The sequence below is a fragment of the Danio aesculapii genome, chromosome 2 (assembly GCF_903798145.1).
Source record: "Danio aesculapii chromosome 2, fDanAes4.1, whole genome shotgun sequence".
Taxonomy (NCBI): domain Eukaryota; kingdom Metazoa; phylum Chordata; class Actinopteri; order Cypriniformes; family Danionidae; genus Danio; species Danio aesculapii.
Window position 1 is genome coordinate 55,517,705 of NC_079436.1, and position 25,623 is coordinate 55,543,327.

At 31.6% G+C, this 25,623-nt stretch overlaps 1 protein-coding gene across 2 annotated transcripts in view; it reads right to left on the reverse strand.

Moving 5' to 3' along the window:
- Nucleotides 1-8,326: 8,326 nt before the first annotated feature.
- eps15l1b (epidermal growth factor receptor pathway substrate 15-like 1b) overlaps nucleotides 8,327-25,623 on the reverse strand; it is a 102,963-nt gene continuing 85,666 nt past the window's right edge. The window contains exons 23-24 of one of the 2 annotated variants that reach the window (XM_056445959.1): nucleotides 25,199-25,344; nucleotides 8,327-8,579 (exon numbers count right to left, since the gene is read on the reverse strand). In XM_056445959.1, coding sequence (XP_056301934.1) covers nucleotides 8,433-8,579; nucleotides 25,199-25,344 — 293 coding nt within the window. In that variant the 3' untranslated portion in view covers nucleotides 8,327-8,432. The remainder of the gene's footprint in view (nucleotides 8,580-25,198; nucleotides 25,345-25,623) is intronic. The other variant, XM_056445968.1, reaches the window with a different exon arrangement.

The window sequence follows — 25,623 nt, forward strand, 5'->3', positions numbered from 1 at the left end:
ACATGCGGTATAGGGGAATTGAATAATCTAAATTGTCCATAGTGTATGCGAGTGAATGAGGGTGTATGGGTGTTTCCCAGTGATGGGTTGCAGCTGGAAAGGCATCCGCTGCGTAAAACATATGCTGGATAAGTTGTCGGTTCAGTCCACTGTGGCGACCCCTGATGAATAATGGAACTAAGCCGGAAAGAAAATGAATGAATGAATAAATGAATTTGTTCAAAAGAACAACAATTATCTGAAATAGATCACTTTTGCTCCATTATAAGCTACGCTTCATTTGGGTTGGGGTTGGTTTGTTGGTGTTGGGTTGGATAATTGGTATGGGTTGGGTTGGTTGTTGGTTTGGGTTAATTGGTTTAGGCTGGGTTGGTATGAGTTGGTTGGTTGGTTTTGGTTTATTAGTTGATTTGGGTTCAAAAGAACAACAAATATCTGAAATTGATCTCTTTTGCTACATTATAAGCTACGCTTCATTTGGGTTGGGGTTGGTTGGTCGGTAGGTTTGAATTAATTGGTTAGTTGGTTTAGGTTGGGTTGGTTTGAGTTGGTTGGTTGGTTTGGGTTGATTAGTTGATTTGGGTTCAAAAGAACAACAAATATCTGAAATTGATCTCTTTTGCTACATTATAAGCTATGTTTTGTTTGGGTTGGGGTTGGTTGGTTTGGGTTGCTTAATTGGTTTGGGATGGTTGGTTGGTGTTGGGTTGATTGGTTTGGTTAGGGTTGGGCTGGGGATGGGGTTGGTTGGTTTGGGCTGGTTTGTTGGTGTTGGGTTGACTAATTGGTTTGGGTTGGTTAGTTGGCTTGGGTTAATTAGTTGGTTTAGGTTGGGTTTGTTTGTTGGTGTTGGGTTGGTTAGTTGGTTTTGGTTAATTGGTTTAGGTTGGGTTTGTTTGGGTTGGTTAGGGTTGTTTTTTGGTGATGGGTTGGGTAAATTGGTTTGGGTTAATTGGTTGGTTTGGGTTGGTTGGTTAGAGTTAGTTGGTCAGTTAGTTTTGGTTGATTTGTTGAGGTTGGTTAGGGTTAGTTAATTGGTTGGTGGGTTTTGATTGGTTGGTTTGGGTTAGATTGGGTTGGAAAGTAATAGTTTTGTAAGGATGCATAAAATTGGTCAAAAGTGACCATAAAAATCTTTATAATGAACTGACAAAACTACACATTCACAGATTGCCAGCTAAATGGAAACATGGAGAGTAACCCTGAAGATATTTGGTGAAATTATTTAATTGAAAAAAAATAGAACTGTCCTATAAATACATTTCAGAAATATTAAGAAAGACCTCTTGTGTACACACACACACACACACACACACACACACACGCACAAATATATATACATATATACATATATACATACATATATACACACACCTCATTATTTAATTCTTATACAGTTGAAGACAAGCTTATGTTAATTTTTAATTCTTATAAAATATTTCCAAAAGTGCTGCTTAACATTTTTACAGGATTTTCTATTTTCCTTTAATTCTGCAGAAAGTCTTATTTCTTTTATTTTGGCAGGAATAAAAATATTTCTTAAATATGAAAACTGTCAAGTCAATATTATTAGCCCCCTTTAACATATTTGTTCGATAATCTATAGAACAAACCACACAAGTTAAACAATGACTTGCCAAATTACCCTAACTTGCCAAGTTAAAATAATAACCGAGTTAAGCCTTTAAACGTCCCTTTAAGCTGAATACTAGCATCTTGAAAAATATCTAGTCAAACATTATGTGCTGTCATCATGGCAAAAACAATCCATTAACAAAACAGCACTTAGTTATATTATACTAATGTATATATTTATATATACAGTACACACACGCCATGCATTAATTGTGAAAAGCACTATATAAATAACCCTGAATTGTATGAAACCACAGTAAGAGTATGATAATAGTATGTAATTGCGAACACACTGATAGTGTTAGTCAGTAATCTGTAACTCTACTATTTAAACACTCAGCAGTAAAAACACACACAGACTCGTGGGGAATGTGTAAAAAGTCTGGACTTTCTGACACCTGAGCTCTTCTCATTTGTCCATCACAGAATCAGCTCTTTCAGGCCGTCAGTAAACACAAACTCACGCTGGAATTTCCTGTTATTCCAAATGGGGCTAATTAACATACCCAAGCTAAAATTCGTGCAGCTGTTAAATTATTTTCACACTCGGAGAGATCTCAATCTTTCCAAGGACCCGGACTTCATTCTTTCAGCTCGAGTTACTGGACTGATCCAGAAGCTGTTTATATATGGACATTTATATTGATGGCAGCAGAACAAACACCACAGACACGCTCAATGATGCATTAGTAATATTGATCATTAGGATCAATTCTGCACTGGTATGAATGAGAGTGGATATATGTGAAGAGCAGGTGCACACACACATACATGCGATCTCAGCTCAGCTCAAACCGTCACACTGTTTTGGCAGCCGGTGAATCTGAGGCTCATAACTGAATGTTAAATGTTGAAGCTTCTTTATTTACTTCTTCTTTATTCACTTCTAATTTGTTTTCTCCTGAATGCAGTGCAGGCCATGTAGTGACGAGGTTTAAGGTTTCATCGCTAGGAAATGAATGATTTTTAAAAATAAAATAATTTGTCAAATGCATTCATTTCTTTAATTGTTAAACTAAAACAATACCAGTGGATGAGTGTTATGTTTTATTTTAAAAATCATGATACTCACAATTAGTTTTATATTACTATGACATTAATAATTTTTCCTTCATGGTGTAAAGGTCTTGAAAATGTTTATGTTTATATATATATATATATATGTATCAATAACACGATCATCCATCACCATCATCATCTCAAAACCATTAATATTTGTATTTTATTTGTACTTTTGATTTTACATGCAAAATAAGTTTAAATTTATACAGTATGTGTGTGTTCTGTGTGTGCGTGTATATGTACTTACATACACACATAAAAAATATATAAACACAAAATGTATGTGTATGTATATATATATATACACACACACACACACACATACACCGGCCACTTTGTTAGGTACACCTTACTAGTACCGGGTTGGACCCCCTTTTGCCTTCAGAACTGCCTTAATCCTTCATGGCAGCGATTCAACAAGGTACTGGAAATATTCCTCAGAGATTTTGCTCCATATTGACATGATAGCATCACGCAGTTGCTGCAGATTTATCTGCTGCACATCCATGATGCAAATCTCCCGATTCACCACATCCCAAAGGTGCTCTATTGGATTGAGCTCTGGTGACTGTGGAGGCCATTTGAGTACAGTGAACTCATTGTCATGTTCAAGAAACCAGTCTGAGGTGATTCACGCTTTACGACATGGGTTATCCTGCTGGAAGTAGCCATCAGAAGATGGAGACACTGTGGTCATAAAGGGATGGACATGGTCAGCAACAATACTCAGGTAAGCTGTGGTGTTGACACGATGCTCAATTGGTACTAATGGGCCCAAAGTGTGCCAAGAAAATATCCCCTACACCATTATACCACCACCACAAGCCTTAACTATTGATACAATGCAACATGCTTTGTGTTGTTGATGCAAAATTCTGACCCTACCATCCGAATGTCTCAGCAGAAATCGAGACTCATCAGACCAGGCAATGTTTCTCCAATCTTCTATTGTCCAGTGTTGGTGAGCCTGTGTGAATTGCAGCCTCAGTTTCCTCTTCTTGGCTGACAGGAGTGGAACCACTGGAACCAGTCTGGCCATTCTCCTCTGGCATCAACAAGGCATTTGCGACCACAGAACTGCCGCTCACTGTATATTTTCTCTTTTTCATCCCATTCTCTGTAAACCCTAGAGATGGTTGTGCGTGAAAATCCCAGTAGATCAGCAGTTTCTGAAATACTCAGACCAGCCCGACTGGCACCAACAACCATGCCACGTTTAAAGACACTTAAATCACCTTTCTACCCCATTCTGATGCTCGGTTTGAACTGCAGCAGATCGTCTTGACCATGTCTACATGCCTAAATGCATTGAGTTGCTGCCATCTGATTGGCTGATTACATATTTGAATCAACGCGCAGTTGGACAGGTGTACCTAATAAAGTGGCCGCTGAGTGTATGTATGCGTATAAATGTATGCGTGTGTGTGTGTGTGTGTGTGTGTGTATGCATGCATATATATATATATATATATATATATATATATATAAATATATAGTCCAAAAGTTCATATTTAACTGATATAGTAAAAGAACAGTCTTGACTTTTTTCCCTCTTTTTCAATCTATTAAAAACATGTGTGTTTATTTAAAAATTATTGCAATAATTTAAGATGTTTTAGTTATGTATTTCAGGAGTCTTTTAACACAAGTTGATGCAATAAAAACATAATAATAATAATAGTGGATCCAGAAAAATATGTTCAAAATTTATTAAAACGTTGAAAAGCAGCATATCGTAAATCTGTTTTTCAACCCTTTTCCATAAAAGCACCAAAACACATAAAAACATTAAAGCTGAGCAGAATCTTTAACTTTATAAAACAAAACAAATCAATCACCAAACTTCTCTAGCATATAAACAACCCATAACCTGCTGATTTTAGTGTTGCGTATCACAGATGCAATAAATAATTGAATGCATATTCAACGTAAGCACAATATCCAGTATAAGGCTTCACATCCAGATCAAATACACTTGAAGAAAAGGATCAAAACATAATGAAAGTCCTTCAGGAGGGGTGCTGATTTGATTATTATAGGAACACTCTACTTTGTTTTGGAAATAGGCTAGAGTTAAACAGTTGAGCTTTACCATTATTGAATCCATCCAAGGGATCTCCAGGTCTGGTGGGAGCACTTTTAGCTTAGCTTAGCATAAATTATTGAATCGGATTAGACCATTAGCATCTCGCTCAAAAATGACCAGAGTTTCAATCATTTTCCTATTTAAAGCTCGACTCTTCTGTAGTCACATGGTGTACTAAGACTGACAGAAAATGAAAGGATGTTCGAAAGGAAAATTGGTACACTCTTTGAGCAAGATGCTAATGGTCTAATCCGATTCAATGATCTATGCTAAGCTAAGCTAAAAGCGCTCCCGCCAGACCTGGAGATCTGCTGAATGGATTCAATAATGGTTAAATTAAACCCTTTAGCTCTAGGGGAGCTATAAAATGAACATATTTCAAAATAAAAGTGGAGTGCTTCGTTTTTAAAACCGTCTCAATTCGAGGAATAGTGCAAAAAGCCCGAATAAAAACATCACAGCAGGTTCCTTCAGAAATACAGAACAAGTCTTCATTTAGTCTAATGAAACTGACAGTATATGAATGTGGATTGGGAGGGTAAAGTAAAGTAAGTAAAGTATTCATTAGGAATGCATTGATTACACAGGATTATATGTAAATATATTGATCATATACGATCAGAGATATGTGTTAATATTATAAGTTTCCATACTTCGTGATTCACAGGGTTTTCTTTCTGTTAATTTATAGATCTGAATTGCATTATGGGACCTTTATATCTGCTCTCTTCAACTCAATAGTTTAACAAAGTGACTTTTATTGACATTTAGATCTTGTATAAGAAATAAAATATAGAGAATTAAGTTAGTAAAATGACAGAAGTAGTGCTGGTAATTTATTATCAGGTTTTTGCACCGTAATTAATAACACAAACCCAGACAATATATCACTTCAACCTATTAAAGTAATAAATAAAAGTCTTTTTTTTTTCAAACTTTCCAACATCAAAAGTTGTTTAAAGTAAGATCAAGATCCCAAAATGCAATTTATTTAAAGAAATAAAACACGAATCACAAAATGCAGACATGTTTTTACACTGACTGTCCTGCATTTACCTGGTTGAGAGTTTCTCTGGTGGATGTGGTTGATTATAGTCAAAGTGACATCCTAAATACAGTGAGATATGATTGTTATACATTTACGTTTACTATATGATACTTCAATCTCTTAAAAAACTCTAGGAGTGAGAAAAGAATTCATCCTACAGTATTTGGTACAGCTGTGTGTTAAAGGGATAGTTCACCCAAAAATAAAAATGCACTCATTATTTACTCTTTCTTTAAGTGGTTTTAAATGTTTATGAGTTTCTTCTGTTGAACACAAAAGAAGATATTTTGAAGAATGGTGGAAACCTGTCTTTACCTGTCTTTTGCAAAATAAAAGAAACTCGTAAAGGTTTGGGGGTAAATGGAAAATTGCTAATTTACTCTCCCTCAAGGGGTTTTAAAAGTGTATGAATATTCTGTTGAACACAAAAGAAGATACTTTAAAGAATGCTGGAAAACCTCCTCGAAAGACTTTCATAGTATTTGTTCTTCCTACTATGGATGTCAATGGTTACAGGTTTCCAGCATTCTTCAAAATATCTTCTCTTGTGTTAAACAGATTAAAAAAAACTCATAAATAATGAATTTTTACTCATTTACTCTTCCACAAGTTTTTAATTATTTATGAGTTTCTTTTATTCTGTTGATCACAAAAGAAGATATTTTGAAGAAAGCTGGAAAAACTGTAATCACTGACTTCCATAGTGCTTGTTTTTGTATTTGTTATGAAATAAAAAGTACTTTTTATTACTTTTTAAAATTTACTCTTCCTTGAACGTTTTTAAACCTTTATGAGTTTCTTTCTTCTGTTGAACACAAAAGAAGATGTTTTGAAGAATGTTGGAAAACCTGTAACCACTGAGTTCCATAGTAAGAAAAAAATTCTATGGAAGTCAGTGGTTACAGGTTTCCAGCATTTTTCAAAATATCTTCTTTTGTGTTCAACAGATTAAAGACACTCAAACTCAAAGAAAATATTTTGAAGAATGCTGGAAAACCTGAAACCGTTGACTTCCAAACTATTTATTTTTCCTACAAAGCAAGTCAATGGTTACAGGTTTCCAGCATTCTTCAAAATATCTTCTTTTGTGCTTTACAGCATAAAGAAACACATAAAGTAAAAAAAATATTTTAACTCATTTACTCTCCCTCGAGTGTTTTAAGCATTTATAAGTTCCTTTCTTCTGTTGATCACAAAAAAGATATTTTGAAGAATGCTGGAAAACCTGTAACCATTCACTTCGATAGTATTTTTTTTACTACTGTGGAAATCAATGGTTACAGGTTTCCAGCATTCTTCAAAATATCTTCTTTTGTGTTTAACAAAACAAAGAAACTCATACTCAAAGCCATTAGATTTTTCTACTATGGAAGTCAATGGTTACAGGTTTCCAACATTCTTAAAATATCTTATTTTTTGTTTAAAATAAGAAACAGAATAAAGAAACTCATCAAGATCTGGACGATTGATATATTACTCATTGTTTTCCTCTCCCTCAAGTGGTTTTACACATTTATGAGTTTCTTCTTGTAAGCACAAACAAAATTATTTTGAAAAATGGTGGAAAGCCTGTAACCATTGACTTCCATAATATTTGATTTTCCTACTATGGAAGTCAATGGTTACAGGTTTCCAGCATTCTTCAAAATATCTTCTTTTGTGTTCAACAGATTAAAGACACTCAAACTCAAAGAAAATATTTTGAAGAATGCTGGAAAACCTGAAACCATTGACTTCCATAATAACTTGTTTTTCCTACTATGGAAGTCAATGGTTACAGGTTTCCAGCATTCTTCAGAATATATTCTTTTGAGTTTAACAGAATAAAGAAACACATAATGATTTGAAAAAAAATATATATATTTACTCATTTACTCTCCCGAGTGTTTTTAAGCATTTATAAGTTCCTTTCTTCTGTTGATCACAAAAAATATATTTTGAAGAATGCTGGAAAACCTGTAACCATTCCCTTCCATAGTATTTTTTTCCAACTGTGGAAATCAATGGTTACAGGATTCCAGCATTCTTCAAAATAGCCTTTTTTTGTGTTCAAGAGAATTAAGAAACTAAAACTCAAAAGAAAACATTTTAAAGAATGCTGGAAAACCTGTAACCATTCACTTCCAAAGTATTTGTTTTTCCTACTATAAAACTCAATGGTTACAGGTTTCCAGTATTCTTTAAAATATCTTCTTTTTAAAATAAAGAAACTCATAAAGGTTTAAAAAAAAAATGATTTACTCTCCCTCAAGTGGTTTTAAACATGAGTTTTTTTTCAGTCGAACACAAAAGAAGATATTTTAAAGAATGCTGTAAACCTGTAATCATTGACTTCAATATTATTTGTTTTTCCTTTTTTACAAGTTTCCAGCATTCTTCAAAATATCTTATTTTGTGTTCAACAATAGAAAAAGAAAAGTCTGAAACATGAGTGAGTAAATGATGGCAGAATTTTCAGTTAGGAGTGAACTATCCCTTTAAGTTTTAAGTCATGAGCACTTCATTAGTTCCGGGTGTCTTCGGCATTTGTAGCGTGACATTGATCAGCAAACCTGAGATGTGATTGCCAGTAGAAATTGAAAAACGCATCCAGTAGCAGTTTCAGCTTCTGGGCATCTGAGCTCGACTGAGAGCGAGGGCCAGTTCAAGATCCTGCTCCTCCTGGAGGCGGAGTCTCCGGATTCGCTCCGCCTCCTCCCGCTGACTCTCCCGTTTGGCCCATTCCAGCTGCTGCGCCTCACTTCCGAACTGAAGCACAAAAAACACACACTTTATTAAACCAAACCCAACTCAACACACACACTCAATACAATCACTACAGCACTTAAGGGGGGAATTATGTGTATGTACAGTTGAAGTCAGAATGATTAGCCCCTCCGTATATTTGTATCCCTAATTTCTGTTTAACGGAGAGAAGATGTTTTTCAACACATTTCTGATCATAATAGTTTTAATAACTCATTTCTAGTAACTGATTTATTTTATCTTTGCTATGATGACAGTACATAATATTTGACTAGATAGTTTTCAAGATACTAGTATTCAGCTTAATGTCACATTTAAAGGCTTAACCAGGTTAATTAGGTCAAAGTTTGGGTAACAGGGTATATGCCGAGCTAGTGTGTTTCCCATACTGATAAACTTCCGGTGACCTGTTAATGTGAGTTTTTTTTCCATTTTATACCATTCCTTTTACAGCATCGATGTTGTAATGTTATTAAAATACAATCAGTTAAACAGACTTTGGCATTCATTTAGTTGCTCAAGCGTAAAACGAGACAAAAAGCTGTTTACTCGCACGCGCCTGTCAGAATCGGCAGCGCAGAAGCTCCATTGAATATACTGGGGTACAATAAATGCTCATATTATAAAGACATGGCAGGGAAATATTTAATTTAATGCAGTGCTTCTTGTACAATCTGAGACGCGCTTTATATCGGATATCACTCAGCCAGTGGAGATCTCTGATTTTTAAAGAAAACAGACCTTAAACGCGACGATTTTGCAATGGCATACAATTCACCGGAAATGATTAACACAGGTTACTGTCAAATTAAAAGTCCTGTTAGCATACTTTGGCATATACCCCATTAGGCAAGTCATTGTATGGGATATTCTACCAGAAACGTACATTATCTGTCCCTGAAATAAAAACATAAATACAGTGAATAAATTTTCATCCCAAAAATGTCTACATGGGACTGATGGTTGATTTCTGCGAGTTGTTCGGTAAAGTAATATGTAAAGGAATTTGATTCTTAGATTTTTGTTCTTTATTAAAAACACTTTACACATCCTGTCATTGTCCTTGTCCTCGGCCCAAATGAAAGTACAGCTTTAAGTTTTGTTATGCTAAAAACTGCGGTCACACTTTACTTTGATGGTCTGTTTGTTGAATTATATTGCATCTACATGCTAACTAATTCTCATTAGATTATAAGTAGACTGTTAGGTTAGGGTTAGGGTTAGTGTAAGTTGACATGTATTTGCAAAGTTTCTTATAATCAGTTAGATGTCTGTTGAAGGAGCATATCAACAGATATTAAGCAGACAGTCTACTAACACTCAAATGGATCATCAAAATAAAGTGTTACCAAAACTGTTAAAGAGCCCATATTATGGGTTTTTGAAAATGCCCTTCCATGTAGTGTGTCACACAGCTCTAGGTGAAGTGAAATATCCAGCTAAGGCTTAAATCTGTAAGTGTACAGTGTTTAAAATTATTGATTCATCTATAAAAGAGTCGATTCATAGTGCTTCAAACGAGTCGTCTTGATAACGAGTCATTAGGTGTTTCGCGATGACGCGGCTACGAAACACAAGCCTCGCCAGTAGTTACGCGCGCAAACCAGGGAGATTTGAAACCTGCGGCCCCGCCCACTAACACAGAAAAAACACTAGACACACACACACACACAGACGCCGCCGGTCGAATGAAGTCACGCTGTGCTCAGATGGATAATATTGACAGTCTCTACCCAAAGATGAAACTGTGAAGAGTCAGTGGTTGAGGTTTATGCACTAGTGTAAGTAAGTGCGATTAAAATTGGTCCAATCAGCGCAGATTAGCTTCGCGCTGAGGAGGGGGTTGGGAACAAATGAATCGCTGAACGACTCATATGGGAGTCGCTGGGATAATTAGGTAAAAATAAATGCAGATTATAAGACCATCAAAGTGTTTTTTGACCTTGCATGCATATTAGACTGTTGTTGGAGACCCTTACAACCTACATATGACCCTATTTCATGTATAATATGGGCTCTTTAATTAGAAAAAAGAATCCTCCAGAAATAAGTTGTTATCGTTCACATCACTTGATTAAAAACATGACATTATAAATAAATTCTACAAATAAATACTATTGTACAAATGTCCCCATGTTTCTGTCAGTCCTGTCACGTTTGCATTAAATTTAACATAAAATGCATGTAATACACCTTTAAGGCTATGACTCGGAAGTGACATCATTTGATGGAGGAGACGCTGACTGATCAAGGACACGTTCTATCATTGAATTGTATGATTTTATGCTTGTTTTTGTATGGGTTTTTTTTGAGGGCGACAAGCTTAAAACAGGCCTGATCACATTTTTTTGAAATCAAAATGTACATTTCTGGTAGAACGTCCCATATAACAGTGGTTTGTTGTAGACAATCCAAAACAAATATTGCTTAAGGGGGCTAATAATATTGACCTTAAAATGGTTTAAAATAATTAAAAACTGCTTTCATTCTAGCCAAAATAAAACAAATAAGCCTTTCTCCAGAAGAAACAATATTATAGGAAATACTGTGAAAAATTCCTGAATCTGTTCAACATCGTTTGAGAAATAATTGATAAAGACAAAAAATAAATAAATAAATAAAATAAACAAATAAATAAATCACAGGAGGGCGAATAATTTTGAATTCTACTGCATGTGTGCAAAACTATTCGCTCTCCTGTGATTTCTTTTTAAAGTTACTTTGTCAAATATACTGTTTTACAGAGAAAAGATTTATTTCAACACATTTTTAAGCATAATGGCTTTAATAACTATTAACTCAATTCATCTGTCTTTGCCATGATGCACTCTCAGAAATAAAGGTACACGAGCTGTCACTGGGGTGGTACCTTTTCAAAAGGTACACATATGTACTTGAAAGGTCCATATTGGTACCTCAAAGGTATATATTAGGACCTACACTGAAAAAAAAGTTGCATGCAAAACTGTTGCAAACAATTTGTTTGTGTTAAATTTAAACAAACAAATTAAATTTAATAATCTTCAACTTAATTTTTTTGTTTAAATTCAGCCCAAATAAATTGTCAGAATTATTAGCCCCCTTAGAATTTTCTTTCTTTTTTAAACATTTCCCAAAAGATGTTTAACAGAGCAAGGAAATTTTCACAGTATGTCTGATAATATTTTTTCTTCTGGAGAAAGTTTTTATTTGTTTTATTTCAGCTAGAATAAAAGCAGTTATAATTTTTTAAAACCCATTTTAAGGTCAAAATTATTAGCCCCTTTAAGCAAATTTTTTTCGATAGTCTAGAACGAACCATCGTTACACAATAACTTGCCTAATTACCCTAACCTGCCTAGTTAACCTAATTAACCTAGTTAAGCCTTTAAATGTCACTTTAAACTGTATAGAAGTGTCTTGAAAACTATCTAGTCAAATATTATGTGCTGTCATCATGACAAAGATAAAATAATCAGTTACTGAAAATGAGTTATTAAAAGTATTATGTTTAGAAATGTGTCGAGCAAATCTTCTCTCCGTTAAACAGAAATTGGGTAAAAAAATAAACAGGGGGGCTAATAATTCAGCGGGGCTAATAATTCTGACTTCAGCTGTATATATAATGCTTTATTTTGAATCTTCACCAATTTTTCTCACTGCAGCAGCTCTTACATTGCATTAAAGCATTGGGTTTGATTTCTCAGGGTGATTTGTGAAGGGATTTGTGTTCACACGGGGTGGAGTAGGTGTTTGGTGGTTGAAACAAACACATGCAGAGCGCTCAGATGTGGTCAGCAGACCCCAGATTCACCTTACCTTCATGTGTTCAGTGCCTGGGAGAGACACCGATTACAGCACAGCACAGCACTAAAGACTGAAGCATGACACGCAAAACACAAAAAGCCTCATGCAAACATGCAGATGAGCTCCAAACTAAACATGCAGTACGTGATGCTTTTCTTACTTGGAGTTTTTGTCTTGTTTCTAGTCAAACTATCGAACAAATTCTTAAATCAAGAAGAGTTTTCTAGACAAGAACAAATTATTGTCTTGTTTTTAGAAATAATACGTCAAAAATTTTCTTTAAAACAAGCAAAATGCCAATGAGGAAGGCAAAATAATCTCGTTTTTGCTTTGAAACAACCGTCAAGAGTCAGGTCAGTAAACTATAGAGTGCCTCAAGGATCGGTTTTAGGCCCTTTGCTATTCACAATACATGCTGAGAGACATTATCAGAAGACATAAGATTAGATCAATTATATATTTCATCTATTTTCTATTTTATTTATTTTTTTTTCTATTTTTTTTTCTTTTTCTATTTTTCTATTTTTTTCTATTTTTTTCTATTTTTTTTTTGTTCTTTTTTTTCTATTTTTTTTATTGCTTTTTTTTCTATTTTTTTCTATTTTTTCATTTATTTTTTATTTTTTTAATATATTTATTATCTGCTTTTTGTCCTGTCTCTGTAATCCTGTTGCACTGTAGAAGCACTGTCACGAAAACAAATTCCTCGTATGTGTGAACATACCTGGCAATAAAGCTCTTTCTGATTCTGATTCTGATTCTGGAACAAGACCTGATGAGATCTTTCTAAGCTAACTGAATGTATTAAAGATGTAGACTGGATGAACAACAATTAGCAAAATAATTAGTAACACTTTAGTTAATCACAACTCATGCTATGCTTAACTAGGTTAACTAGGTTAACTAGGTATGTTAGGGTCAACTAGGCATGTTTAGGCAAGTTATTGGACAACAGTGGTTATGTTTTTATTTATCAGGTACTAAAATATTGGCAAAATCTATATAAAAAATCTTAATAAAATAAAAATACAATCAATAATTAAATAAAATAATGGATTTGACACCTGTTAGAAGAAACATATTATAGAAAATACAGTAAAAATGCTCACTGCTCTGTTAAAACATCACTTGGCAAATATTTGAAAGATACTACATTCAAATCAAGAATTACAACTACTGTAATATTTAATAATAGCAATAAATAAAAGATAAAGAACAAGAAACAGTTAGGGAGCGTTAGCTTAAAATTACTTCAATATAACTGGTTGATGCAGACTTACATAACTCCTGTCAAACTAAGTAGGTTTAATATAAATATTCCTGATACACGCTTTAAATAGAGCAGCTCAGGGTTCATTTGTGCATTGTGTTTGGGAATGCAACATTATTAGAGACTTTTGGGTGGAAGTGATTAATATTACAAAGATAATTGTACCCTTGAATATTCCACTAGATGCAAAAATGATTTTGCTACATTTATATCCAAAGAACCTTAAACTAAATCTTCAGCAGCGCAAATTCATAGATTATGCTATATTACAAGCTAAAAGAATGATAGCTCTTAGCTGGAAAAAGGCCTGATCCACCATCTATTGAAACCTGGATTAATGCCGTGGCACAATGTATGGCCATGAAAAAAGTAACATACTTTATTAATTAATGTGTAAAATACAGCAATGTATACATGGTTTTTGGGTACCTAGCAATACTATGTATTAACAAGCAGTTTGTTGAGCTAATAGTCTTTAGTTAATGATTTGCTAATAGAATTAACTGTGACTTAAAATAAAGTACTACCAAATAATCTTGTTTTTGGTAACCAAAGGTCAGGTCAGTAAAGTAAGAAGTGCCTCAAGGATTGATTTTAGGCCCTTTGCTATTCACAATATACATGCAGGTAGATATTATCAGAAGGCATTAGTTCAATTATATATTTCAACAAAACCTGATGAGATATCCAAACTGTCAAAGCTTACTGAGTGTATTAAAGGTGTAAAAGACTGGATGACCAACAAACTAAATCTTCAGCAGCGCAAATTCATAGACTATGCTATATTACAAGCTGAAAGAATGATAGCTCTTAGCTGGAAAAAGGCCTGATCCACCATCTATTGAAACCTGGATTAATGCCGTGGCACAATGTATGGCCATGGAAAAAGTAACATATTTTATTAAAAACAAAATGGATGTATATGAAGAAATATGGAAGCCGTTTAATTACTACATTGACAACAATAATATTGGCCATTTATTACGAGAGGTCTAACTAAGTATAGTGTTCTTTATTTTATTTTTTGTGTGTGTTTTGTTTTGTTGGATAATGTGACTTACGTGTAAAATACAGCAATGTATACATGGTTTTTGGGTACCTAGCAATATTCAATTCACCTTTATTTGTATAGCGCTTATACAATGTAGATACTATATATTAACAAGCAGTTTGTTGAGCTAATAGTCTTTAGTTAATGATTTGCTAATAGAATTAACTGTGACTTAAAATAAAGTACTACCAAATAATCTTGTTTTTGGTAACCAAAAGTCAGGTCAGTAAAGTAAGAAGTGCCTCAAGGATTGATTTTAGGCCCTTTGCTATTCACAATATACATGCAGGTAGATATTATCAGAAGGCATTAGTTCAATTATATATTTCAACAAAACCTAATGAGATATCCAAACTGTCAAAGCTTACTGAGTGTATTAAAGATGTAAAAGACTGGATGACCAACAATTAGCAAAAAAATCTGCCAATAAGAATAGTAGAATAATCGGTAACACTTTATTTAAGTCACAGTAGCTATGCTATTAACTACTGGCTTATTACCTGCCTATTAGTGCAATATGAACTGTCTTTTAGAAGTTATAATTAGGCCAACATGGAATCTGAGCGCGCAGAATTCCACAGATTTTCTGCAGATTTTCAGCCCATTATTAATTCTGTTTATTTACTTTAGTAAATGTGTGTTAATCTATATTTACTCACTTTTTAAATTAATTACAGTAATATTATTGACTAATATGAAAGTGTTCATCTGATTTATGTACAATGCAGTTTATACAGTAATATTTTCTGTCTTTTAGTAGAGATATTATATGAGAGACTTGCTTTGTTTACCAAATAAAGTGAATCTAATTGCATTTTAAACGTTAAATACAAGTTGAAAAGAGATTATTTTTTATTTCACATATTAAGGTTTTAGTTATGAAACTCCCAAAATAATTACGCACAAATCCGCAGACTTTTACCAAAATTCTTCGCAGAAATAGCAAAAAATTTCAGCAGATTCCGTCTGGCCCTAGTTATAACGTATGATTTTATTCTACATCCCTAATCCTACCCAAAACATAAACGCAACTTCCACCTTACTAACTATTTATACGCAGCTAATTAGCAGTTAGTTGAGCTAATAGTCTTAGGTAATGGTTTGTTAACGAGACATAAAGTGTTACTGAATAATCTTGTTTTTGCTTTGATATAACTGAAAAAGCCTGGTCAGTATAGTATTGAGTGCCTCAAGGATCGGCTTTAGGCCCTTTGCTATTCACAGTATACATGCTAGGAGACATTATTAGAAGGCATGGGATTAGCTCGATTATATATTTCAACATAACCTGATGAGATATCCGAACTGTCTAAGCAAACTGAGTGAATTAAAGATGTAAAAGACTGGTCAAACAACTATAGTAAAATAATCTGCCGATGGGGAAAGTAAAATAATATCATTTCAAAGCAAAAACAAGATTATTTTGTCAATGTTTGCCTATGTCAGCATGTATTGTAAATAGTAAAGGGCCTAAAACCGATCCTTGAGGCACTCCATACTTTACTGGCCTTTTGATAGTTGTTTCAAAGCAAAATTGGGATTATTTTGCTAGTAAGGAAAAACTCACTTAATTTTGACTAACTATTTCTGAAAACAAGACTATTTTTTTTGCTCGTTTAGAAAATGTTTTTAGATATTTCGACTAGAAACAATCAGGTCATACAATCAGACGTTTAACTGTTTAACTTAAACTGTTTAACCTAACAAAATGAAAACTGTTTAAAATAGTTTTATAGATGAATTAAAAACATTGTGTTTTTTCACACAGATTCATAAAGATTTCTGCAAAATGCATTGTTTTTGACCCTTGAAATGCACAATTGGTTAATTTATTAATAATTTCTATTTTCTATATTGTTATACAAGTCATTTTTTAGGAATCACAATCATCAGGAAATGCTAAATTAGTTTTTATATACAGAATTAAGAACTCATTGACTGAGGTCAAGAAAACATTGCACAAGGAAGACTGATAGTAAAGTTGTTGCAGAAAAAAAGGTATTATTTCAAATAGAAAATATGCAGAACAATGTTCATTTAGTTTTTTTGAATGTACACATGCAGACAGATATTAAAAATCAGATGTTTAACTGATCAAAAATAGTTTAAGGTTGATGAATTAACACAATGTGCGCTTTGACTCAAACAAGACTGTTCTGTCTTGTGTTTATGGATTCTGCAACCTGAAAGCCACTTTGGTCACATTATATAATAAGGTTTCATTAATGTATTAACTAGCATAAACTAACAGTGATCTATACTTGTACAGCATTTATTAATCATAGTTGAACATTTACTAATGCATTATTAACATCCACATTTAAGCTTGTCAGCATTAGTTAATGCACCGTGACTTAACAACTGGATTATCATTTACTAACATGAACAAATACTGTAATAAACGCACTGTTGTTTGTTTATTCATCTTAGTAAATGCATCAACCAACATTAACTAATGCAACCTTACTGTAAAGTGTTACCAAATATTTTTAAATAAATATTTATTTCTTACATGTAGAGTTAAAACAATCAACAATGCACATACTGCACTGAATGTATGTAGAATCTGTATGCATGTATTTAAATATATAATTGTTATTGTTTACTTTATTTTCCACTTATTTAAATGCCATTCTGTCACCTTGTGTTGATATGATGCATGTAGCCTGAGCTCCTGATAAAAAATGTAAAAAATCCTTGTGTTTTGTGCACATTTGTCGAATAAAACTCACTTTAATGCAGATTTTTTAACTTTAAGATTACTGCAAAATGTTTTTAAAAATAACAAAAATTTGACAAATGTTTTAAGAAGCTTTATATATTCAATTTATTCATCTATGAATTATTATTATTTCTTAACAAGTCGATCTTTAAAGTGATAAGCTACAAAACACAAAAGCCTCATGCAAAAATGCAAACTGCAGATGCACTGCATGAAAAGTCTGCAATATGTGAACTCAGGTCAAGCTGACCCAGATTCAGTGATGTTAAAAATCACGTTTACTGTTCATTATGCATCATGCGAAATGCATCAGTGATGCTTACAGCTACACAAGTATCTTGTAATATGCTGAAAGCGATGCCATGCAATGCATTCATTTATAGTGCATAATAAAGGGCATGGAGTAACCGTGACACTGTGGTGAAAGCTGTTCTCACTCCAAGTTAGAAAACAGGAAGCGTGTTGGTAAAAAGCTTCGCACTTTTCTAGACCAAAGAGTCATTTGCAGGTCATGATACATTGGTAAGGTCATATTAGTGCTTTTGTTTTACCATGCTTATTCAAGTTTTGGACATATTAAATTAGATTGTATATTTGGTAGTAAGAAATCATTCGTTGAGGTGAAGAAAGTATTGCACCAGAAAGACTGATAGTGAAGTTGTTGCAGAAGCCTGCAGTGACAATCTAACAAGAAACACTTTTTACTTTACAATAAATAAACAGCACTTTATACTAAAATATGCAGAATTAGTGCTCATATAGTTTATAAATTAATACGGTGTGTTTTGAGTCAAACAATATTTATATATATTTATCAAAACGCTTCAATTTGCGTTTGTAGATTTATATTTTTAAATAACAAAATACTTTAATTATTTTAATTAATAACTATTATTAATTATTAAATACCCTTTCCTTTAAAATAAACATTACTTCAAACAAAAATACGCAAGACTAGCTTTCATATACAGTTTTCTGAATTAATACATTGTGTGCTTTGACAAACACGATTTGTAAAGATTTCTGCAAATGCTCAGTTTTTAAATAACATGATAAATGATTTAAAAGCTTAAAAGTAAACAATTTATTAATATTTAATTAAGTAATTTTTTGCTTTAAAAGAAATAAACATTAGTTCAAACAAAAATATGTAGAATTAGTTTTAATAAATAGTTTAAGAATTAATACATTGTCGTTTTGACAATCAAGATTTACTAAGATTCAGCAAAATGCTCAGTTTTTAAACATGCAAATGCTTCAAAACCTTCAGAATACACAATTTATTAATAAATATTAATAATTAAGTACTTTTGTCCTTTAAATAAATAAACATTACTTCAATCAAACAGTTTTCATTAATAGTTTTATGAACTAATAGTGTGTTTTGACTCAAACAAGATTTATAAAGATTTCTGCAAACGATTAGTTTTTAAATATCATAACATGATTAAAAATGCTTAAAACAGATCATTTATTATTAATAATTATTAAATACTTTTGTCATTTAAATAAATAAACATTACTTCAATCAAACAGAGTTTTCATATATAGTTTTATGAACTAATACAGTGTGTTTTGCCTCAAACAAGATTTATTAAGATTTCTACAAAAGGCTTCATTTTTCAATAATATACAAATGCTTTAAAACCTTAAAAATACACCATTTATTACTAAGTATTAAGAATTATTAAGTACTTTTGTACTTTAAAATAAATAAACATTCAAATATATATAGTTTCATGAATTAATACAGTGTGTTTTGACTCAAACAAGATTTATAAAGATTTCTGAAAACTGCTTAGATTTATTATATTAATAATAATTATTATTATTAAATATGTTTTCCATTAAAATGAACATTATCTCAAACAAAAATATGTAGAATTAGTTTTAATTAATAGTTTTAAGAATTAATACATTGTCGTTTTGACAATCAAGATTTACTAAGATTCAGCAAAATGCTCAGTTTTTAAACATACAAATGCTTCAAAACCTTCAGAATACACAATTTATTAATAAATATTAATAATTAAGTACTTTTGTCCTTTAAAATAAATAAAGATTACTTCAATCAAAAAGAGTTTTTATTAATAGTTTTATGAATTAATAGTGTGTTTTGACTCAAACAAGATTTATAAAGATTTCTGCAAACGATTAGTTTTTAAATATCATAACATGATTAAAAATGCTTAAAATAGATCATTTATTATTAATAATTATTACATAGGTTTTCCATTAACATAAATAAACATTACTTCAATCAAAAAGAGTTTTCATATATAGTTTTATGAACTAATACAGTGTGTTTTGCCTCAAACAAGATTTATTAAGATTTCTACAAAAGGTTTAGTTTTTAAATAATATACAAATGCTTTAAAACCTTAAAAATACACCATTTATTACTAAGTATTAAGAATTATTTAGTACTTTTGTACTTTAAAATAAATAAACATTCAAATATATATAGTTTTATGAATTAATACAGTGTGTTTTGACTCGAGATTTATAAAGATTTCTGAAAACTGCTTAGATTTATTATATTAATAATTATTATTATTATTAAATATGTTTTCCATTAAAATGAACATTATCTCAAACAAAAATATGTAGAATTAGTTTTAATTAATAGTTTTAAGAATTAATACATTGTCGTTTTGACAATCAAGATTTACTAAGATTCAGCAAAATGCTCAGTTTTTAAACATACAAATGCTTCAAAACCTTCAGAATACACAATTTATTAATAAATATTAATAATTAAGTACTTTTGTCCTTTAAAATAAATAAACATTACTTTAATCAAAACAGTTTTCATTAATAGTTTTATGAATTAATAGTGTGTTTTGACTCAAACAAGATTTATAAAGATTTCTACAAACGATTCGTTTTTAAATATCATAACATGATTAAAAATGCTTAAAAAAGATAATTTATTATTAATAATTATTACATAGGTTTTCCATTAACATAAATAAACATTACTTCAATCAAAAGAGTTTTCGTTAATAGTTTTATGAACTAATAGTCTGTTTTGCCTCAAACAAGATTTATAAAGATTTCTGCAAACAATTAGTTTTTAGATATCATAACATGATTAAAAATGATTAAAATAGATCATTTATTATTAATAATTATTAAATACTTTTGTCATTTAAATAAATAAACATTACTTCAATCAAACAGAGTTTTCATTAATAGTTTTATGAACTAATACAGTGTGTTTTGACTCAAACAAGATTTATTAAGATTTCTACAAAAGGTTTAGTTTTTAAATAATATACAAACGCTTTAAAACCTTAAAAATACACCATTTATTACTAAGTATTAAGAATTATTAAGTACTTTTGTACTTTAAAATAAATAAACATTCAAATATATATAGTTTTATGAATTAATACAGTGTGTTTTGACTCAAACAAGATTTATAAAGATTTCTGAAAAATGCTTAGATTTATTATTTTAATAATAATAATTATTATTAAATATGTTTTCCATTAAAATAAACATTATCTCAAACAAAAATATGTAGAATTAGTTTTAATTAATAGTTTAAGAATTAATACATTGTCGTTTTGACAATCAAGATTTACTAAGATTCAGCAAAATGCTCAGTTTTTAAACATACAAATGCTTCAAAACCTTCAGAATACACAATTTATTAATAAATATTAATAATTATTAAGTACTTTTGTCATTTAAAATAAATAAAGATTACTTCAATCAAAAAGAGTTTTCATTAATAGTTTTATGAACTAATAGTGTGTTTTGACTCAAACAAGATTTATAAAGATTTCTGCAAACGATTCGTTTTTAAATATCATAACATGATTAAAAATGCTTAAAAAAGATAATTTATTATTAATAATTATTACATAGGTTTTCCATTAACATAAATAAACATTACTTCAATCAAAAGAGTTTTCATTAATAGTTTTATGAACTAATACAGTGTGTTTTGACTCAAACAAGATTTATTAAGATTTCTACAAAAGGCTTCATTTTTCAATAATATACAAATGCTTTAAAACCTTAAAAATACACCATTTATTACTAAGTATTAAGAATTATTAAGTACTTTTGTACTTTAAAATAAATAAACATTCAAATATATATAGTTTTATGAATTAATACAGCGTGTTTTGACTCAAACAAGATTTATAAAGATTTCCGAAAAATGCTTAGATTTATTATATTAATAATTATTATTATTATTAAATATGTTTTCCATTAAAATAAACATTATCTCAAACAAAAATACGCAAAAATGGTTTCATATATAGTTTTATGAATTAATATATTGTGTGTTTTGACTCAAAGAAGATTTATTAAAGGTGCAGTAGGTGATTGTCTTCAGAAACGGGTTTTGTTGTGCTGGTTGAAAGTCTCTTCACATTCCAATAGTACTGATTAAAGTAAATGATCTAAATGTATTTATATGTATATTTATATTCTGGGTAAGGCATAAGACTAAAAAATATTCATCCAATTAAAATATTGCTGACAATTTCCCATAATTCTGATAAGTAGGCCAAACTGTCTGTCAACAAATGTAGATTTGCACATCTGCGCATCTGTTCATGCAGATCTGCCATTAGCGCGTGCATGTGCACAAGAGAGTCACAGCGGTAAAAACAAACTCTGAATCAAAACATGTTAAAAACCTGAATCAATATTGGAGTTAGTTTTGCACGCTAGAGGAAGCATGACAAGCTTGATATAAAGTACTGTAAAGTTTTCTAACTGGCGAATGACATGCTCTACTAGTGGCTTGTCTGCTGTCATCTTTAAGGTGCTCACGTTTGTGTTTCAGGAGGCGTGGCTTTGGACAGCAGGGGAGGGATTGTGTTTCAAAGATATTATGCTAACCGGTTAGCACTGTGGCAGATCAGCTACTGCACCTTTAAGATTTCTGCAAATGCTTAGTTTTTAAATTACATACAAATTATTTAAAACTTTAAAAATACACAATTTATTAATTAGTATTTATACTCAAGTACTTTTTTTCTTTAAAATAAATACACATTACTTCATACTAAAATATGCAAAACTAGTGTTCATACATCGATTTAAAAAAGTCAGAGGGTTATTGTTATTAACAGAGCCTGAGTTGATAAATTCAGAAATGAAATGACTGGCGTTTTAATCTTTAACACAGAGTTTTTTCCACTACAGAACTTCCTCCTGTTGTTCCTGTTCAGCTGCATCATCAGATAACACTGACCTGAAACTGTAGGCCACTTAAAATCCACTGTCATTTCATATTAAAGGGTCCTATTATGCTTTTTCACTGCAAAAATATAAATTAAAAATACACCATGTCCTAACCAGTGTTGGAGGTAATGCATGACAAGTAATAACCTTCTGATCTATTTAAACTTAAATCAGCACAATGTACAGTAATGCTTTTATAATGTACTGTATGTCAAAAATAGAATTATAAAAAATATTGAAATATAATTTTTAAATTATAATTGTAATTATACAATAATTATAATAATTATTATTTTAAATTTAATATATATATATATATATATATATATATATATATATATATATATATATATATTTTTTTTTTTTTTTAAAGAACATAAATTTTCCATTAAAAAGTTTTAAAAAGCCTAAATATAATACATTTATATTACACTTTTCCACTTTTAATTGCAAAAAATAAATAAATGCTCATCCTACACCACGTCCTAACCAGTGTTGGAGTAATGCATTACAAGAATCTGGAGTTACATAATAATGCATACTTTTCTAAGTATCGAGTAATGCATTACTTTTAAAAATATGGTAATTATATTTGTGTAATGCAAATGTAAATGTAATACCAGATACTTTTTATTTTAATTAAATTGCTTTTTAAAAACATGAATGTAGTCACATTGAATCCCGCACTATAGGCAAATACTATAGTCATTCACTTAAATATCAGCCACTGCACTCCTGATGAAATGTAAAGAGTTATAATCTAATTATTACATATTTAACCTGTTTAACATTATTAAAAGTACGCTGAGTGACTGATGTTGTTGGAGTCACAGTTCTGACAGTATCAGTCACTCAATATATTGTGATAATGAACATGGACAATAATGCTATTGCAGGCACTTCGCAATAGTGTGAATAATTATTTATTATGACTTATTTATTATGATTTTAAAGAATATTCAAATTGTTGTGAATATGGAGTCCTATTCAGATCTGAAAGTTAAAATAAATATATGCAAAAGAAATATATTTATTAGTTCGACTGTTGTAAGTTTTAATGATCAGATTATATGTTCCTTTAAAGAACATTTCAAGAGTTCACACTAAGCTGATGATTGATTATAAAGCTTGTTTGGCATGCTGTCCAGGGAGAGAGCCCTGAGCTTATAAGATCCTCGAGCCCAGGGCTCCCTCCAATTTGCAGGGCAAGAGTGGAGTTTGAGCTCAGGTAGATCTCGAGAACTCCCCTGCTTATTTATGGCTAATGACAAATTAGGTATTGTTATAGAGAGATATACTGCCGACTAAGAGCTCATCTATAGTGTCAATTTGGTTTGGCTGATTCACTTGTGTCGCATGTCTTTGGACTGTGGGAGGAAACCAGGGAACCCGGGGGAAACCCACGCAAGCATGGGGAGAACATGTAATCTTTGCACAGAAATGTCGACTGGCCTGCTAAGGACTTGAACCAGTGACATTCTTGCTGTGAGGCAACAGTGCTAACCACTGGGCCACCATGCCGCCCTATTTAGGAAAAGGGAGGTGGACGGGGGGATTCTTCAAAACGAAGATGACTGAGATATGAAAACTCTTTATGCCAACTTAAGATACATCTGATTGGTAAATCATGTGTTAGCTAATGCAGGACCAGCCGTGGACAATCATAAGCAGCAAATCCTCTCGAAATTAGTTTATAAATAATCTTCACTTATTTTTGGTGTGGCATTTTTTTTAGAAACTGCTATTTACTCATTAAAAAATACAAATAAATCACAATTTAGAAGGAATATTAGTTGTTTGTTTACACCCATAAAATTCCTTCAAAATTTGGAATGAAAAATACATTATTTCAGGAAAAACATTAATTAATTAATGTGATCTACATTGTATTTGCACTGCATGTAATAGTCTTCTCTAGTCATTTGATATCAAAGAAATAATAGCACAAGATTTTGATACTAAAGAAGAAACTACAGTACACTGCAAAATATCAGCAAATTCTTACCTAGAGCTTCTGTCATGATTCTAGTCCAAAATATCTCGAAACTCTTAAATCAAGAAGCATTTTCATGATGAAAGAAACAAGAAACTTCTAAACAAGAAAAAATATGTCAAAATTGAGTGAGTTTTTCCTTAAAACAAGCAAAATAATCTGCTAATAGTGTAAGTAATCTTATTTGAAAGCGAAAACTAGATTATTTAGCTTTTTTTGAAAGAGCATAATTTCTCGGTTTGACAATTTTTATATATTTGGACTAGAAATACTCTACAAAATATAAAAACTCTATGTAAGAATGGTATTTTTTGCAGTGTATTAGTACCAAATACATTAAAAATGACATTATTAAAAAGAAAAAGAAACAATTTGGAGCGATATGAAAGCAAATGAATGATGCATTAATGATCCCTAAATTATAAAGCGAAGCATGATTTTGGCATTTGCACGTGCGGGACGACATAAATGGACAAAACAGCAGCGATAGCAAATATCGGGATGGAGCGGATGCAGCTACAATGGAAGACAACAAAAAGACAATACTAGCTAGAAGACGATCAGACGGTGGGTTTGACACAGCACTTACAGCTCTAAATTCTGAGGACGGGTTACCAGCAGACCGTAACCCTGAAGACCCTCGTTCTGTGTGTGTCTTTTGAATAGCCGGAGCACCAAACCCTTGATTATGAACCACTGAAGAGTTATTCGTGACGGATGTATTCTTCCCTGAAACTGTCAGAGAAAACAAAGATGACACCCAAAGACCTATAAAACAGCTCAGATACAGGAAAGCTCATTAAAGAGCAGGTCATCATTTTTAAAATTTCTAAAAAATTGTGCAAGAATCTCCTAGAACTGGTTTAAATTCATCTGATCTCAGAAATCTTTGTCATTTTCTCAGAATGTGTGTTTGACATTTGAATCCTTTTGTGCTGAATCCTGATATGGTTCATTTGAATCAGTTCAGCCCATCCCACAACTCAGCTCTGATGTTAGAAATGAAACGCCCAT